At 41.0% G+C, this 19509-nt stretch overlaps 1 protein-coding gene across 6 annotated transcripts in view; it reads left to right on the forward strand.

The window, feature by feature from the left end:
• The window catches only part of rnf220a (ring finger protein 220a), a 261492-nt gene extending 254782 nt beyond the window's left edge, over positions 1-6710 (forward strand). For all 6 annotated transcript variants that reach the window (XM_044368498.1, XM_044368495.1, XM_044368496.1 and 3 more), the window contains 2 exons: positions 289-363; positions 4199-6710. In XM_044368498.1, coding sequence (XP_044224433.1) covers positions 289-363; positions 4199-4270 — 147 coding nt within the window. In that variant the 3' untranslated portion in view covers positions 4271-6710. The remainder of the gene's footprint in view (positions 1-288; positions 364-4198) is intronic.
• Positions 6711-19509: the final 12799 nt, after the last annotated feature.

Raw genomic sequence — 19509 nt, forward strand, 5'->3', positions numbered from 1 at the left:
TGCCTGCTTCCCTCCGTCTCTGCTCGTTGCCTGCCTGATATCGTGACTGTGCGTGTGTGTGTGTGTGTGACCTGCAGGTTGCCGGTTCAGTTGCCCCCCCCCCTCCCCCATGCTGCCTTGCTCAGTGACTCTGTGGCTGCTGGCTGTGTCGTTCAATGGTTGGTGGTTTGATGCTGTTGGTGGGTCAGGGAATGTACCGTGTTGTTATGTTTGTTGTTTACTAAGTGGCCTGGCATGCGCGTGCGTCCCGTGAACTCAGTGTCATTTCTTCTTCTCTTCTTTCTCCAGGACTCCTACACGATGCCGCTCACCTCCATCCAGTGCTGGCACGTCCATTGTGAAGAATGCTGGCTCAGGACTCTGGTACGCACCAACTCTCACACTTGTTCACACACACTTACTTCTCCGCGCTGTAGGGCAGCTCATGACATGCAGTTATTGCAGCCTCATTTCATAGTCAGTGAGTTTCTCTCTGTATCCGTGCCCCATAGGGAGGAACTAAAATGGAATATTCCCCAAATGACCTGTTCTTTCACTACGCACACACACATGCACACACACACACACACACACACACAGTCCAGGGCAATGCAAACACTTTGACTCTGCAGTAGGGGAAAAGCTTAAATGGAATGGTCCCCAAAAGGCTTGTTAAAATGTTGGAATAAAGTGTTCAACCTTAACCTCCAATGAGGTTTACATAACGCCTTGGGTGTGCACACATGCGCACGCACGCACACACACACACACTCAGGTCTTGTTGGTTATTAGTTAGTCTAATATATTCAGTAGTGTGTAATTATCTGGTGTTAATGTGGTAAATGGAGCGCAGAGAAAAACAGTGTTTCTGCTGCTGGGAGGATAAAACGTCTCCTCATTTGCTTTCTCTGATTTCTTTGCCGTTATCTCTCCTTTCTCACGCCTCGGTGACTTCCCTCTTTCCTCACCTCATCACTCTCTTTCTCCCGCAAGCTTCTTCTTTCTCACCTGCGTAGTTATAAACTCTTAAACACCGTCAGTTGCCAGTTTTGACACAAGCTGGGAAACAATTATCAAACCATTCCCCACCATTAGCTCCTCTTTACATTACACTTTAAATTAATAATATTCTCACAACCAAACTCAGAGAGAGGGAGGTGCATACATTAACATATACAATTAAAGAACCACGTTAAGAGCTTTCACGGTGTCAATCACTATTTTTTTTCCAAGAATAAAATCTACATGGTGTCAGGTCCAATACTGAAAGTTGAAGCACAAATCTGTGTAATGTTTTAGTCAGATCCTCAGCTATGAAGCAGTGAATAAAAGGCAGCTGATAAACACAAAATATTCCAGTAATTAGTGTTTTATTAGCCACAGTAAAGCTGCATCACATGGATTTAGTGATGCAATGTTGGTCTCACAGTCTGCTTTGGAATATTGGTTCATAATAAGATATCCTAAAAACTAATAACCCCGTAGCATCTTGAGCTAACATAGCATGATAATATGCTATCTGTAAGCATCTTAACATGGTTGTTTACAGTAGTAGAGTACAGGCTGCCCTCTGACATGTTATGTTACATGAAAGCACATCGTTCTCTTAGATTCTGGATCAACTGCTCTCATATGGACATGTGGAAACTCAGCTGATTAGTTTCCACATGTTAAGGATTGCCGCCCTTATACCGGATTAATCGGGAATTTAGATGTGCTAATGTGTCTGGAACATGCATCCAATTTAAAATCAATACTGATTGATGAAGGATCTCATGTGGGCACAAACAGAACAGCAGTCTGTGCATGTTTTATAAATGAGGTTTAGGATTTCTTTCCTTTTTGTTTTCGCTTTTTACCAACAAATTTAAGAGACGCAGTAAGAAAACATTCTTGAATGAGGCCCATTGTTTCCATCAGCCGTATACCTGTACACTGTGTGTGCGTGTGTGTGTGTGTGCGCACACTCATGCACACTGCCGTCACTGGTCTAATGAATGGGACACTAAACTCATAACCTGGAGACAGCTATAAAAGTGGGAGGGCCAAAACTGATCAAAGTAAATGCCTGGGAATCTAGTTAACGTCAGCCCAACCCCTCACCGCTTTAATGAGCCAGGCAGCTGGAGGCAGCGTGACGGGCACACACCCACGCACACTTAACGCCCACACTAAACAGAGCGCAGAGCTTCGACTCGCAAACAAACAACACAAACGTTCCCCTCACACAGTGCAGGAATGAAAAATCGTATCAGATGCATATTTCTCTTTTATCACGGAGCATCACGGGAACGTGACAGGTGTCTCATCAGGGGAGGTTTAGAGACATCAGAGAATATCATGTTTTACAGGAATGTAGCATTAGATTCACATGTTTATTTGGTTTTGCATTGAAAAAGTACCATAATATACCAAAACTCAGGCATTGTAATCAAAGCTTGTATAGTAAAATCTCAAACCTACTGTATAAACCATTGTGAATGAATTTCAGACCATGAGTAGGATCCCAAATTCCTCTACTCATCCTCCCTCTCTCATCCCTTCTTCACCTCCACACTTTTCTTTCCCTTTCTTCAATCTCTTGAGACGTGAAGAGACAGTTTAGGGCACTCCGGAGCCAGAAATCCTCTTAGCGAGAGTGTGTGAGATCTGTCAGACCCTTCAACCACCCCAGTCCTCTTGTGTGTGTGTGTGTGTGTGTGTGTACGTGCGATGTGTGTATTCCCTCAGCCTATGCGGCCACTCCAAAGAGTTTATTCAGTGGCTTACAGGAAAAGAAGCCTATTAATCTTTTGGGGTCAGACGAGCCTGAACATTTGTAGTAGTCAGCGTGGATTTGGAAAGCACAAGCAGTCATGAGATCTCTTCATTCTGTCGCACACACGTTAAATATCACACACACACTGTTTCTCTGAGATGGACTAAACTCACATAGTCCACGTTTCACTCACCTTGTACACACATAACAGTGGACTGACTAAAGTCTCCACATACCAGAGAGATACTTTTGTGATGGTCAATTTATAAGCATGTAGCCCAAATATGTCTAACAGGTGACTTTTCAGAGGGGTGTGATATTTAGAATGACATGTCATTGAAACTTTTTTTTTTTTTTTATTGTAATTACTAGCAAGGTTCCTATTTTGACATAAAAGAAGCAATAGCCACAGCTTCCTCTCCAAGTTAACTCCAGATGTACCGCTATACTTGAGTTATTTACATAATCTATTTTGACATTTATAGTTATTCATACATGTGTAGCCAATTGAGAATAAGCACAGTAAAAGCAGCTGGCAGGAACGCGCCTGCAGCCAGCAGTTATTAGCCAACACAAGAAAAGAACGAGCCAACGAGCAAGCGGGAACGAGACAGAGAGGTGGAGGACAGTGGTAGAGACCACCCAGTCAGAACGTTGTTCTGCTGTCAGCCCTGTGTTGCATATTATCACCTGCTGCTTTACTGCAGATGGCATACTATCAAAGCAGAGCCGAGGGAGAGGAGGAGGAGAGCCGAGAGGGAAGGTTGCGAGATGGTGTTCGGCAGCAAACAGGAGGGTTGAGATTAAGGAAAGATAAGGTGGTAGTTTTACTCACCTGTCAAGCACCGGTAAACTGTCAGGAGACACATCGTAATATAAACATGCAGCTTTTATACAGATCAGTTGTATTGCAGAGTGAATGATCTCGGTTCAGTGTGTGTTTCCTGCTAACAGCCAGATCCAAAGTCATCCTGTAGGGCTACAACTACTGACACTCCTGTCTGATTTACTGTAGTCTCTAAAGATCTGACATCTACAAAATGCTTGTTTAGTCCACTCAACAATCCAAAACCCCCATATTCAAGATATTGAATGTGCAAATGTATAAAAACAAGAAAAAGCTAAATCCTCACATTTCAGAAGCTAGAACCAGCAAGAATTTGCCATTTTTGCTCGATAATTTCATGAGTAGTAATAAAACTGTCAAAACTGTTGTCAGTTAATTTTCTGTTCGTCCACTAATCGAATAAATGAGGGATTGTGTCAACATGATAATAAAAATAATGAAAGTGAAATGAGTAGTTCTAAAATATAATTCTCAGCAAGAAAGATCTTTTTCCAAAAAAATATCCAATTGTTCCTGTAATAACTCATGAAATTGCATTTATAAGTGATCCAGATATCACCATGTTTTTCAACAACCAAGCTAACTGTTGTGTCTCCACCCGTTGTTCCTCACAGGGGAACAAGAAGCTGTGCCCGCAGTGCAACACCATCACCTCACCCGGAGACCTGAGGCGTGTCTACTTGTAAAGAGCACACCCCCCTTCCCCCCGTTTCTTCATCCTTCCAATCCATTCCTCCAACATCTTGGATTTCCTCTCCCCGATCGATCGTCATTTGTTTTTTCTTTTCTTGCGTCCCGGGTCGGTAGCCCCCCAAAAACCCTCCAAGAGCCCACGAAGACAAGACGGGCTGTCTTTGAGACTCTGGCTCTTTCGGGGGGGGGGTTGAAACTGGCTTGAATTAATGACTGGAGCAGCGCTCACCGGCCGTCTGGCTGGCTGCCTGACCACCCACAGAAAAAATGAAACATGCAGACACGCTGCAGTCCTGCAGGTCAACAGGCTTGATATGACTCCCTTTACATACTGAAGGACTTTTATTCAGTGGAGAGCCTGATAAGACCCAGCTAAGCCCTGCTGAGACCTGGAAGCTTCACCCTGCTGGAGCTGGACCTAAAAGGAACTTCTTAATACAGAATCTAAAAACTGCTTTTTCCCCCCTTCTAGCTCTTGACATTTCAGTGGTGCTGGACAACGGGCTCTACCCTGATGACTTGACAGAAAGCTGCTTTTTGTTTGTTTTTCTTCCTATTCCTGGCAGAAAGAAAACTCTATCTTCATGCCCCTGTTGCTTAAGAGAATTAAAAAAAAAAAGGGCCTGTCCACTAAAACTGAGCTTTCAACCAAACTGAGAATAACCTCACCACCTTGAAAAGGAGTTTGACACTCCTCCTCCTCCTCCTCCTTCTCCTCCTCCTCCTCCACCTCTTCTTCTCGCGAGCCCTCCTCTCCCATCCTCCCCTCCCCTCCTCCCTCTTTCGTGGTGTTCTAGTGAAGTAAACCAAAAGTCTCCCCCCCACCTCTTCCCAAAACGCAGTGCAAGCACATGTAATATAGTTCTATGTATGTTTACAATGTTGGGTGTAAATGACATAGAGTTCACACACACACACACACATGTACACACATGTACACACATAACGCAAATACATGCACACACATTTACCATCAGCAGACACACACAGAAGTATATAATATCAAAGTCCTGTTTTTAGTTGGAAGGGTTTGGGAATGATGTTTGGGGGGGAAAAAATGGCTGGAATAAAAGAAGCCTTCTGTATTTTTAAAAAGAAGATCATTTGAAGATCCGTTGAGGTTTTATTTCACTGTACAGGAATAAAAAAATTAAGTAATAATAAACTACTCGAGACTAGATGGTCAAGATTTAGGTGGTGTAATTTTTCTGCAGAGTACCTTGAGAAACTATAGATCTGAACATGAAGCAAGGAGAGATTTTTTTTTTTTTTGTTAGTTTTATCGAATGGAGAGATTCCTATTGCCCAAGACTTACTGCGAACTAGCAGAACGATGGAACTGCTCTTTAGTTGCAACAATGTCCAACTGAGCCTCTTCTTTTAACCTCCATCTGTGCTTCCTCTCAGTTGGGAGTAACAACATGCTCAGATCATAGTCTAGACACTTTTTATTTTACCCCTACATGTCTCAAAAGAAAGCTTTTTCCATTGTTCTCATACTGCTATGCTGCAAAAAGGTCCCAAAATGGCAACCCCCGAAGGGCAGATTCTTTCTGACTATAATAGACAAGATGGATGGCCAAGACTGAACTGGCAACCTCCAGACCCGCAACATCCCCCCATCCCCCTCCCCTCCTCCCCCCTCCCTTCCCTCTACGGCAGCAGCAGCCAAGGTGGTGGTGTGCTTTGTGTTTGTAAAACTATGTATTCTGTGACGTCTGTATTGTTGTAAGAAATGCTGAAAAAAAAAAAGAAAAAATAAAACTTCTCAAATATCACGAGTGGTCCTGTTCACAAAACCTGGGCGGTAAAATAAGACATAGTGAAGAAAACTGTTCCTATGTTCACTGAAAAAAAAGGTGAGGAAGATGGCCTTAATGCAAAAGAGACACATTCTGTTCATGTGCATTTTCATCTCAGTGTCAGTAGTGTTCGCTCTCTCAAAGGGACTTTTTTTACATCTGAAGTTGAACATCTCCATCCACTGTGAAATAATGTAAAAAGCCCAGAGTTGAAACATTCACCTTTTGTTTTCAGAGAGAAATAAACGGGGTCTGGGATCCTTCTTCATGACAAGACGAATAATTCTGGGGCGAGTAAGGCATGAGTTGATCAGCTGCGATGGCTGAGCTCATCTATATTGATGAACCTTTCATTTTTTTAGCTTTCTTCCCTTTGGTTTTAGCTCATTATCTAGCTGCACATCCTGGTAGAGTAACACTCAACAGGATAAACAGGATGTGGTGCTACGCTGTTGCTTTCACGGTGTGATTCCTCCAACCCTCGGTTGATTCGAACCTGCCCCAAAGATGACAAATTGCACAAGAGGATTGTGTCAGAACTAATTTGTGTCTTGTATATTCTTGGAAATGGTACATGTCTTTCCCGTTTGTAAACTACATTTGACATTAATTAAATGATTGTAAATCTCAATTAGCCCCCTTGGCTTTTCTTGTTTCTATTCCCCTTATCGCTGTCAATGCATGTGTGCCAAGGAAACATTTCACTGTTACTTTACAGTTATTCTGCTTCAGAGGTCTTTGGGAGTCTGAGCTAATGTTTGTACTGGTAGCTTATGTCATTCCTCCATTATTGCTTTCACTTTTAAATCTAATGCAACTCCTCAAAGGAACTGGGATGCCTGAAAAATATTGCAGCCTAATAAAGCAGCTGTTCAGCTACCCTCTTTAGCTACCGGGAACAAAGATAATGCAGCACACGTGGGTGTAAGTCATGTCAAGTCAAGTGGGACACAATATAGAGATTAGAAAAAGTTTGAGCAACGTAAAGGGGGACAGCAGCTTTACACATCAAAGTTTATTAACAGGTGTTGGGGAGTACAACTGCATATGTGAAAAAGTTTTATAACGCCTTTTGTGACTCCAGACTATGGAGGCCAAGAACGGCCATGCTTGCAATTTTTTTTTTTTTTTTTTTTTAAAGCCGTTATCCTGAGATCACAAGTTAATCAACCCATTATCATGGAAGAAAACAAAAGGTTGTTTCCTCTTATTACTTAAAATGTTTATCAGAGATCAGGAGTGACATGCCAGTACGACAACTTGACAACTGTAACAGCCATAGACTGTCTACTTAGCCACCGTGATGTCAGCCGTTGGTTTCTGAAGAGCGGTTTTGAAGCTCAAAGTGGGCGGCTCCAGCTGTTGCCATCTTGGCAGTGCCTGACTCCACCTAACTCCTGGCTAATCCAAAATGTGCAAAGAGGTGTAGCTGAGGTGGGCCGAATGAAGCCTGGTTGCTGAAACCAGCCACCTAGCAGCTAGCGACCTGTCACTCAAAGCGGCCATGTCCTTAATTATGCATAACTTTACAGTTTAATAAAATTTAAACATGTTATAAAAAAATTCACTCCCTGTACAATTGTCATGAAAGGGGAAGTAAGCTATAGAGACCAAAAGTGGTTTTTGTACCAGGCTGTAAACATGTTTATTTCTGTTGTAAAGTTGGGTATTTTAACATGGAGGTCTATGGGGATTGACTCGCTTTTGGAGCCAGACTCAAGTGGACATTAAAGGAACTGCAGTTTTTGGTACTTCCGCATTGTCTTCATTTTTTAGTCCCAGAGGTTGCCACTTGTTAGCAACTGATTTAAGCTGAAAATGTCAAATCAATGTCAACCATTATCAGGCTGTACTTCAATCAACCCCATCAACTAGAGCTCCAGCAGTAGGCTGCATAGTTTATGTTGGGCCTGCCACTGTTGTTCCTCAATGGCGTGACGATGTGTAAAGCCAACACCTGTGCTCTCGTCCACTTCAATATAATATAAGGAATTCTTTTTGGGATAGGGCTATTCTTGATCAGCATAACCCATCCAACCACATAAACATGATGTTTTCATTAGCCTGAGGCGGAGCTGTCCAGGCCAATGTGGTGCTGATGAGGATAGTGTTCACACGCACGTTTGTTTTCCTTTCCCTCCACGTCCAACTACAATGACTACTTGGGGTCAAATGTAGCTACAGCTTTCTTGACTCTAAGCCAATTTGGCCGTGAATATGTATTTGTCCTGTCAGTTATGTGAAGCGCAATGTCAGTGTCTATTTTCTCCATCACCAATGGCTGACGAGACACCTTGTTTAAACTCTTACTAGTTAGGTCTAAAAGGAGGTGTAAGTCCCCTTTAACTAGAGAGTAAGCATTTGCTAAGGTGTTGGAGTTAAATGTGAATCCATAGTGAAAATAAACTTCCACACATTTAAGCCAAGATTTCTGCCTTCAACAAAATGCATAGCATATTCACCATGAGTTGCATATTTAACAAGGTTGATGATATTTTATATACTTCATGTGGTGGAATGACTGAAGCTGTATAAGCAGGTGACAGTCCAAATTGGTTACCACTACCTCAGTATTGCCTGTGCCAAAACATTAGCATGATTTCCAGACTGGAGACCAGGCAAAATGGGCAACTGCCCCAGGTTCCCCAAAAACCCCAGGTTCACTGCATGTCACATGGTTTTGGTAATGTGATTGAAAGTTTGTTGGGGTTTTGACTGGCTTAAGTGTAATATCAGTTAAGGTGGGTCCTGCATTAATAGCTAATCTCGTGGCCCTGTCTTATAAAGGGGCTCTTTGTCAAAATCTAGTTCAATTCTACATTGTGCTCACATAGAGCATTCTCAAATAATGTGTTTTACCACAAGCTAACTGACACAGAGAAAACATGAGGCCAGGTGGTACTTGCACAAGAGTTCTGGTTGTGCTCTGGTCATATAATGCCATTTATAGTCAGCTGTGTGTTCTCTGACAGGGTACATTCACATTGCACAGAGTGCAGATGGTGGGGATGGGGTTTAATAAGTGCAAATCTTTGCCCACATACGATTTTAAAGCTAAACCTCTTATTGAAATGAAAAGTGTTTTGCACCCATCTATTTTTGTTCAGTGTCTATCCAAGCAGAATCCTATAAGAGATATTTGGTCTTACCACTACTCAGGGAACACAGCGCTTTGTAGAAGATGCTGCCATGCTAAAAGCCTGTCTTCCATGAGGTTAAATAACCACATGTATATGTGTTAGATCATTGTCAGAGTGAGTCATTAAAGAGACAAATGTTGTCAGATGCTAATAAAGTTTTACTGAAAGAGAGGAAGCGGGGTTGCAAGGTCTGTGGTTTTCCTGTGGAATTGGGCTACTTTTGAAGTGTTGCTGTGGGTTGAATTTTTTGTCTGCTCGTTGGGTAAGACCTATTTTGCATGCGAATTACATGAATAATATCTACAAATAAAAATCCATATTTTGAATGAAATCATTTACTTATACCCAAATCCTACCAAACTGACTCCAGATCAGTACATAGACACATGCCAACATGCCACCCACATACACACAAAGAATGTACCGTAATGCTCTCCGCCGCCCACCTCTCGATCCTAACCCTGGAAAACTGCTTTTAATGCTGGCACACTAAACATTTATGGTGGTACTTTGTAGATATTACAATACATTTGGCAATGACAGCAATGCTGTTGGACTGTAAAAGCAGTGTATATGGTCGGGCAGAGGCATATTTTGAGTTCTGGTATTTGGCTGGTTTTTGGGCTGGTTTTGATTGGCCATTGTGTTGGCTTTGTCACACAGACCTGGCAACCCTGGGAGGAAGCCACAGCAGGAGGTAAGTCTTGCTTAAAACCCACATGCTGGTTACACTGATCCCAAAACCACAATGTCTTAGATCACATTTCTCTGTCAGAAGAACAGATGTGAGTGCATCCATCCCAACCACCCCAAACCTATTTGTCAACGTACACATTCAACTTTTCTGCTTGCTATCATTAGCATCAGTAACACTTCTTTTCAAATTAAGCCACTTGAAATTAAATCACTTGAGTCAGTCAAAATAACCCAGCTGGAGGTGCTGTGTACTTCATATTTGTGACGTTTGGGTTTGGCTCCTGTAGTTTCAAGCTGCAATACTCTTGGTATTACAAATTGCTTAATTTTGCTACTTTGGGTGCCTTAATTGCCTCCTTGAGCCACTGCTGCTGCTGTACCAGATGAATGTGCTGGTCAGTGGGCCAAATCAGTGAGCCAAACTACAATAACTAACTTGTTTTATGAACACTGCCATGCACCTTGCACCTGTACCTTTCAACTCAGGCGGTATCTTTGCTTTGTATCTTCACTAAGCCTATCGTGTTGATCTGGCTCGACCTATTGTGGTTAGAATCCTGTACAATAAAATTATAAACAGGCTGGTAACAAGTGCAAGGACACTAAGCAAATCTTGACACATAATATACATTGTGTCACACTGTGACTTCAGTCCTCCAGCAGGAATATCTCAGGTAAGTCCTACTGTTAGGTGATGTAGGGTTAGTGAGTGATTTAAGTGGTTTGTAGGGAGCAGGGCTGCCATTTCACTGGTAAGTGAAGCTGATCCAGAGGACAGCATTGCCATCAAGAGGACTTTAACACACAGTTGCTGCTCTCTCCATAAAACTCCATGTAATCCCACTACTGCTATCAGGCAGCTAGCTATCAGCAGTTCCCCAGATGGTGTCAACATGCTTAAGGAAAAGGTTTGTGTGTGTGTGTGTCTGCATACTCTTGTTAAACAGTGTTGTAGAAACCAACGCTGCCAAACATCAGAGCCCATTTAGCAGCCGCCTGTAACATTAATTAGCAAGAATTACAACAATATGATCTCTCTTACCACTATTTGGTGCTCAGATCTGTGTCCAAGCCTTAAACAAAAGCAGTATTGCCTGTTCCAAGATGAGGCCTTATTAGACTCAGCCCTGCCCAGTAAGCGCTCCTGTAAGTGCTGTCAGATGTTAATAAAGTTGGAGTGAATGAGAAGCGACCACAGCAGGAAATATGCTTTGTAGAATATTGCAGAGCTTTGTTTAGCTCCTGGACCAGATTAAAGCCAAGTTCTGTTAGTGTATATGAATATACAGTGCAGTCTAATAAGTGTCTAATGAGTAAGTAATTTGGACAGTACCACTTCTTAAGTGTTTACTTTTGTGTGTGCATGTTGGATTTGAAATGAAAATGACTGTTGGTGCTACATTTCTTTGACAATTGTGGTCTTTAAGGGGACCAGACCAAATTCAAAGATTCCCTCCACATATATTTCGAGACTTGTAAAAATACCCACTTTAAACAATCATTTGTGTCTGAAAGCTTTTGATGTGTTTTCATCTCTCCAAAGTCTAAGGAAGAGTATAGCTTCACTTCGGCACATTCTATCTGGGGGTAAAACAAGCCTGTCTCAAGGGCACCTGGAGACATAACCAAGTGCTGAGGTGTCTAGCAGCAGCCGCTGAGAGCAAGTGCTTAGACATAAACTCAGTAGATGCTAAAAGGAAACAAGATGGGATTTTGTTTGTTCTTGAGGGTGAACAGGTCAGGCAGAAAGCAATTTTAAACAGGCATGATGTAGGGCAGCTTAAGGCAGGAAGGGACTGGAAAATGTGTGTATTTGAGAAAACATCTCATGATGGATGCCACTAATCTAAGCCTAGATCTTGTGTTGTGGTCAGAAACACATTATGTTGTGTATTTTGTGGAGCTGACAGTGGTTACCATGGCAGGATTGAACCAAAATGACCTATGAGAGGAAAAAGCTTAGATATACAGAGTTGGGTGTGGCTGAAATTTAAGGTCTGCCCAGTGGAGGCTGGCTTTAGGGGTTTTGATGGCCAATCAGTTTTGTCCCTTTTAACTGAACTGGGTATAAGAGGGCAGAGTCTAAAGCAGGCTGTGAAAAATATGGCCGACACTCCAGCCAGCTGTGGATAAAAATAAAGGTCAGTGCAGAATCTTGAAACTGTTAGCTGGTGATGTTCAAGACAAAAGTGTATGTTTTTGTTGTTTGCTAGGATGAGGTAGCTGAAGTGGCTTGGTTTCACTATTTGTGATGTCATGTTTGTACTTGTGTCTTAAACTGAGATTTAAGGTGAGCACAGAAAAACTTTCCCCCTTCAGCCAATGAATGTGAAAACAGATTTCTAGTGTCACACTCTGCACCTACATCATTCTCCACATCTAAGTCTGTATTAAAGTAACAGTCAGGTGTCCATATGAACAGTAAAAGAGGTTTCCCTTGCTGTAATCATTCCTCCCGTTCATACCGGCTATTAAAAGATCCCCTTCAAATGTGCTTTCAGTGTAAGTGATGGAGGCCAAAACCCACAGTGAGTCCACACAGTAATTTTGTGCAAAAATGCATTTAAAAGTTGATCTGAAGCTTATATGAGGCTTCAGTAGTCTGAGTTAGTCATATCAAGTGGATATCTGCCACATTTAGTCTTTTTAGCATCAAATTCCCTCTTTGTGTTTCCTCAGACAGTGTTTCCCTGTTGAGCTGCAGTGGAAGTATAGTAACAAAAAGAGGGACTTTGGTACTAAAAAGACTGTAACATTTGAAAGATATTTACTTGATTTGACTCATTTGGACTGGATTTTGTCTCCCATCACTTACATTGAAAGTGTATTATGAGGGGATCTTCTAATGGTCAGTATGATTGATATGATTGATTATGGCAAGAAAAAACTTCATCTGGTCACCTGGCTGTTGTTTTAAGACAGACTTGAAAAATTGTTAACCTGTCCTTTAACATTCCATTTTTTGCCTCAGAGCAGTGGCAGGCACAGTATTAATACACTGTGTGCCACACACTGCCTTCCAAATTGTCCTATATGTGTTGGATAAAAAAAAAATCTGACTCTGGTGACTCCTAGTGGTGGTCAGACAAACAAACAAAACAAACAAAAAAGTGGATTGTGTCCTTTTTCCCCAAACAAAAGTATGTCATGCGAATATTTTGAAAAATGCTATAGTCTCATATCATTCTACATGTATGGGCTTTGAAAAAAGTGAATTCAGCAACATTTTCTCAACAGCACAGGTGGCACACATGCTGCAATGTGGATATTTGTATATTTTAACAATTTCAATACTCATTAAAAGGTCAAAATTATCCCTTAAAACTATTTGTCTGTACAAAGTATACTGTCTAAAATCAGTAAGTATGAAGCATGCCAGGTTAGTTTTGATCATGTGTGTATTTACAGTGTTTCAGTGACATTGTGTGTTTGACGTGCGTGTGTGTAACTGTGAATCCCACTGATATCAGATTCATGGAACTGTCTTTTGGAGGTCAGACAGTGTGTCCTAATGTGGATGTACACAGTATGGTGTGGTCATTATTGGCATTTCACACACATGCATACACACACACAGACTGATCAATATGATCAGTACTCTCCCTGCCTAGACATCCTCCCTGCACCACTCAAAGACACCCATACATATGATATAGTATGTACACAATGCACATGCATAGACCCATAAATACACACACACACACACACACACACACACACACACACACACACACACACACGGTTTGACACAAACTGCATATTGATTCAATCACTGACTTACTCTGGGCGGATGAAGAGAATAGTATTGGCCAGTTCCCTACTGTGTGTGTGTTTAGCTCCAAGTTTGGTGCCAGAGGTGCCAGAAAATCTATTCAACAGGCGCCTGCAGAAAGAGGCAGGAAATTGAACCAGTTGACAGAAGAACCCCCCAAGGCTGGTTCAGAGTCATTAGGGCCATTTAGCTCATCAACTAGCTCCACCCGAAAACCACTAGCTGTGTTCCCATGGTTTATGTTTCCTACTCAAATGATATTGTAGGACTGTTGTAAATGCTGAATGAAATTACAAAATTAGTCAAACTGCTGAAGTATGGAAAATGTGGATAAGCAAAGAGGATATGTGGGACAGTGCTCATAATTTAAGTAAATACAAATACTTACTGTACTTAAGTATTTAAATGTTAAGTTATACTTAAGTATTTACATTTTATACTACCCTATACTTCTACTGCACTACAGTTCAGAGGGAAATATTGTACTTTTTACTCCATGACATTTATTTGACAACTATAATTACTTTGCAGATTAAGATTTAACATACAAAACATGTACGTTTGTGACATATGATGCACAATTATTGATAAATTGCCACAGTTTGTAGAGTAGTTAAAATCAGTTCTGCCTAAACCAGCTACAACATTAGCATGCTGCTTACATGTTAATGCATCAATAATGATAGATTTATAGAATAATACAACGCTGAACATGAATATTTTTACTTTTGATACTTTAAGTAATTTTTTCTTATTGGATTGCATACTTTCACTTAAGTAACATTTTGAATACAAGGCTTTTACCTGTAACAGAGCAGTTTTACACAGTAGTATTGCCACTTTTACTTAACTAAAGAATCTGAATACTTCATCCACCACTGCAGTAAACATGGAACAGTACTGGTAAGTCCTGAAAACAAGACATGTTACAACTAATATATAGGTCTCTGCAGCAATGAGTCACCATCATTTTATGTGCTTCGTGTCACGTTCAGAGATCTCAGTAAAACAGGACATTATCTTGGTGTGTTCACACCTACATGAATGGGAGCTGTCCCCCCGCAGTGACTCAGGGTTGCCACACAGTGGCAGTGTTTGATAGCAGACACCATTTCAGCTAGTCAGGCAAGAGCCTGTCCTTATTGAAACTTGATTACCCACATAACCCGGTTTCTATGAGTAACACGATCACTTAGCTGCATGCAAATACACTGAAAAATAAACAAAAGCTAACATGTACAGTTTTGCTTCCAAGAAAGTTATCTGGTACAGGACAGCAATATGTTCACTGGACTACCAAAAAGACTATTTAAGATCACGTCCATTTAGTAAAGTTCTGCGATCCTATAACAGGTACAGCATGAAGATAAGCCACTCAGAAAAATACCAATAGAATCCTACATACAAATGTTATGAAAGTCTATGAACCATAATCCATAGATTTTACGCCACTGATCTGATATTAAAGCTATATCCCAGTGACACATTGTCAGAACATAATAAAGATAAGGCTAAGTTAAACAGTGACATGTATATACATGTAAACTGAAGTGTTTTCCTTAATGAAAATGTAGGCATGCCAGTAGCCAATATGGAAAAAGGACAGAGAGAGCTGGGAGAAAAAATGAGGAGCGAGGTCATCTCATCTGTTTCATCTACTCCATCAGTCCCCTTCACCACTCCTCCTTTCATCTTGGTCAGCCCCCCAGGGGAGAACACTGGCCCTCTGTGTGTGTGTGTGTGTGTGTGTGTGTTGGGGAAGGAAGGGGGGTCTTGGGGTCTTGCCACAGGATCCCCATATCTTGAAAGGGGGAGATGACAACATAAGATAATGGTGAAAAGGAATAACGGGTGTATGGAACGTGTGAGTGTGTGTGTGTGTGTGTGTGTGTGTGTGTGTCTCAGAGTTTGGGGGGGCTCATTCCCACCCCAACCTCCCGAAAAACCTGTGATATTCTACCTGCTTGTCTTACGACCCCCCCCCCCCTTCCCCCCAAACTTGCATAATATACATTGCTCTCTTCCATGAATGAACTCACTATCACCTTTGCTGCTCTACTGGAATGAAAAAAAAAGTTCTGTTACAGTTGGTCTGGTTATCTTATCTGGTCATCTACTTGCACCTTTACATTTTGTACTCTGTCTATCATTATACAGAGATTCGAACACAGACTGATCTTCCCAGGTAACCATTACTTTCCAACATCATACTCAGTAGGCGACAGAATAGACATGTAAAAATAACCATAGTTCAGGCAGATAGCGGCACTACAAGAAAGGTCATAGGATCATCACAAACAATTGGTTTCCCCTATTAGGACCATGATTATGCATGTAAATTTTGTGTTATAGGTAATGAGATCACTCAAAAGTCAGCCCTCTTCTTCTTATTGAAGAATAAATTTTTTTTTAAAAAAAAGGTTCCTTTAGGGAATCTATCTGACAACCAATCTGACAAAGAAAATGTGCCTGTCTGATATGATTTTACTGCAACAGTATGGTGGACTGCACCAATGTTTTGCTTAATTTGGAAAAGGAAGGAAAAGTGAAATAACCTGACCTAAAGTTTGACTCTGATCACATTCAGAGTTATTTGCATTACCAAAACACATGCACAGGTGTAGTATAATGGGACACAACTAGCATAACTCTCTGTCATTGTTGACATGATTACTTAATATACACAGCACACACATTTTAATGTGGTGTATGCAAAGCAACGCTCACATCCTGCTCCTCGTGTAAAACGAAGCAAGTGATGCATGACCTGTGTTCACTGACAGATCCTGTGTCAGTATCCCATGTCAATCCTAACCGCCTGGTGTGAAGAGACAGCAGACTGTTGACATATTAGGTGGGGTGACTGATCGCATTATGTCGGTCAGTTGGATTCCACTGTCACTCAAAGCTCCATAATGGACTGTGAGTTACTGTATTTCATTTTAATGACTGTCACAAAGCTTGAAAAGGACTTTATGAGTGTATCATTAGTTTATCATCTAGTATTCACATGAAGAAATCATGTCTGTTGACTATTTGTGACAAATGACATCTCACCAAAAAGTTCAGAAAAGCAAAATTCCCCAGTTTCTGGGAATGCAGCCATGTTTTGACATTACAAAGCAAGTTTTTCTGCTTATTATAAGTCATGGGATCATAAAAAGGATATAAAGATGGCAAAAACACTCTAATAAATCTTCCAAATCCACTTTTAAAAAAGAGAGGAAATACATGTCAGAATAGATCATTCTAGTAATCTTTTAATATCAGTCTAGCCCATGTAAACTCAGTCTGTCTCAACTTTTAATATCTCCCATGTTTTGCTATGTAAAATAAATAAAATGTCATTTTAAAGTTGTCTACAAGGATTTCAGCATAACACATTACATTAGGTAACAGCAGGCCTGTTTGCAGGCGAAACTAATCTTCCCAAAGCCTGACTGTAAGGTAATGATAAGTATTGTTTGCATGGCGCTTTCTGTAATCACCAAAGAGCTCAAGTAAAGATCAACAAAAGGTGATAGACAACACACACACACACACCTGCTTACAGCAAAGAAGAAGTTTTAGTAGTAGTTCTATTTGATTATTTAGCAGGTGTTGCATGTGTTGTTTGAGGCTGAAAGATGAACGTCTTCGGTAAGATTCCAACAAGTTTATCTCATTCACAAAAGCAGAAATGAAACCTAAAAATACGACTTCAACAGCTTCTTGTTGTTGTCCATTGTGCAAAGTTACAGAATTTCATTAAATCATTCTCAATGAAAACTGATCTCGAAAACATGAATGCATTCTCTCAAAAATAGAGCCTGACTTTCAGCTGTTCAAAGAAGGAGGATATTCCAAACCCGTGGTCCAGGATATCCTGTAGTGTTCAGTTGGTGTTTGTGAATGAGGCATTATTGTTCATTTTTCTGCTCCTGTCCGAACACACAGAGATAAACTCATGATAGACAGCCGTTTACACAGTCTCCTATGGAGCCCCCTTCTTACCCCTGTGTGGATTATCCTTTAGTAATCATATGGTTACACTTAAAACTGACAGAAGCTAATCCATGTAATAATCTCGTCATTTAGATGTCAATTTGTCAAAGGGGAAGAGTCCGGTGGAGCTGTTATTGTTGTTAAGATTTTTACAAGGAAATGGCTGAACTTCATCCTCGAGCAAACAGTGAAACAATGCTCGGTTAGGCTTAACACAGACAGGCATTCTAGTGCTGTTGTTTTAGCGTTGCACACACCCGTTGACACCACAGGCACATTAATTGTTGAAGAAGGATCATACCAGCCTTCATTGTGAATTGTTAGACATTTGGAAGTCGGTGTAAGTACTGGAAAATACTTTAAAGCCAAAAGACTTAACACTCCCACCATCAGGGGACTTCACAGAGAGGTCAGAGGTCATGCTCATCGGCCTTGAAGCTGGTGGAATTCAGTGTCTTGCTCAAAGGCACGTCAGAGAACCTCTGTGTGTTGTAGACTGTCTTTGGATGGGATCAAAGTCAAACTGAAAATTTAGTTCTCCTCACTTTTTGTGCAAAGGAATATAAACTATGATGATACAGCAAAATGAGGATATTGAGATTGAGATTTTTTTTTTAATTTGTGGAAACAGCATCTATACTTTAAGCCTCCGAGTGGGCCATTTCCCATGGCATCAGTTGACTGATATTTGAGGGCTGGTGTTGCAAGTAGACATGCCGTCAACTTTTGTGGTGACTAGAACTTGTCATAGTCCTTTCCAGCCTATGTATGTTGATACAAGACATTCATGTCCCCTTTTTGAGCCTGCATATAACTAGTTAGTGACAACATTTAACATTTACATTTGAGAGAACCCGCTGTGCTGATAAGTTTGTATGTCACTCAGAAAGTAAGCTAGCAAACTGGCTAACTAGAACAATGGAAGCTAGTTAGCCCAGCTTGCTTACGTTGGCATTAATTAGCCTACCGCTAGAAGTTACTTTTTGTTGTTTTTTCAACACCTGCTGAGTTACTGGCAGCACTGTTCGGAGTGCTATCACTACAGAAAATTAATTAAATTTCTTTTCTTTGGTAATTACAATTTTAACCAAATAACTATACAAGTCAAAACAAACACCAAGGATAGCCTACAGATCAGTTCTTCGCAAAAATGATTTGTGTTTCCTTGATCAGGAGTCATTTGCATAATGAGCCCGTAGGCTAGTAAAGGTCACACACACACACACTCACACACAACCTTTTTCAGTAATTAGGTGTGTGAACAAGGAAGTGTTTGTGCAGGCTGACTGCTGTTTGCTCACTGTGATGTGAATAAACTCAAGCTAACTGATGTTTTTTCTTTTAATAGAGTTTTTTTACATGTTGTCCCATTGTTAAAGTCTACAGAGCAACTGAAGGGTTGTATTTCTACGGAGCAGGATTAGGGCCACATGTGAAAAATTTATTTGAGTTCTGAGTTTAAAGTCAGAATTCTGACTTTAAACTGACTGTCATTTGAATTTTTGACAGAGAACAAAAACACACAATAAAAAATGTTTTTGCATGATATTGTTAGTGGTTTGGTCTGACATCTGGTCACATTTTGTACATATAAAGCGTACACAGTTGCATTCAATTACAACAAGCAAGACAAACAAAAAACAACGCATATACACATAGAGACAACCACAAAAACTAAATGAATGAAAGAAACAGAAAAAAGTGTGTGTGTGTCTGTGTGTGTGTGTGTGTGTGTGTGTGTGTGTGTGTGTGTGTGTGTGTGTGTGTGTGTGTGTGTGTGTGTGTGGAGGGAAGAGTTGTTCCCAGAGAGAGGGAGAGGGGGTTGTGAGGAGGTGAAA

This window comes from Thunnus albacares, chromosome 12 (genome assembly GCF_914725855.1).
Source record: "Thunnus albacares chromosome 12, fThuAlb1.1, whole genome shotgun sequence".
Lineage (NCBI taxonomy): Eukaryota > Metazoa > Chordata > Actinopteri > Scombriformes > Scombridae > Thunnus > Thunnus albacares.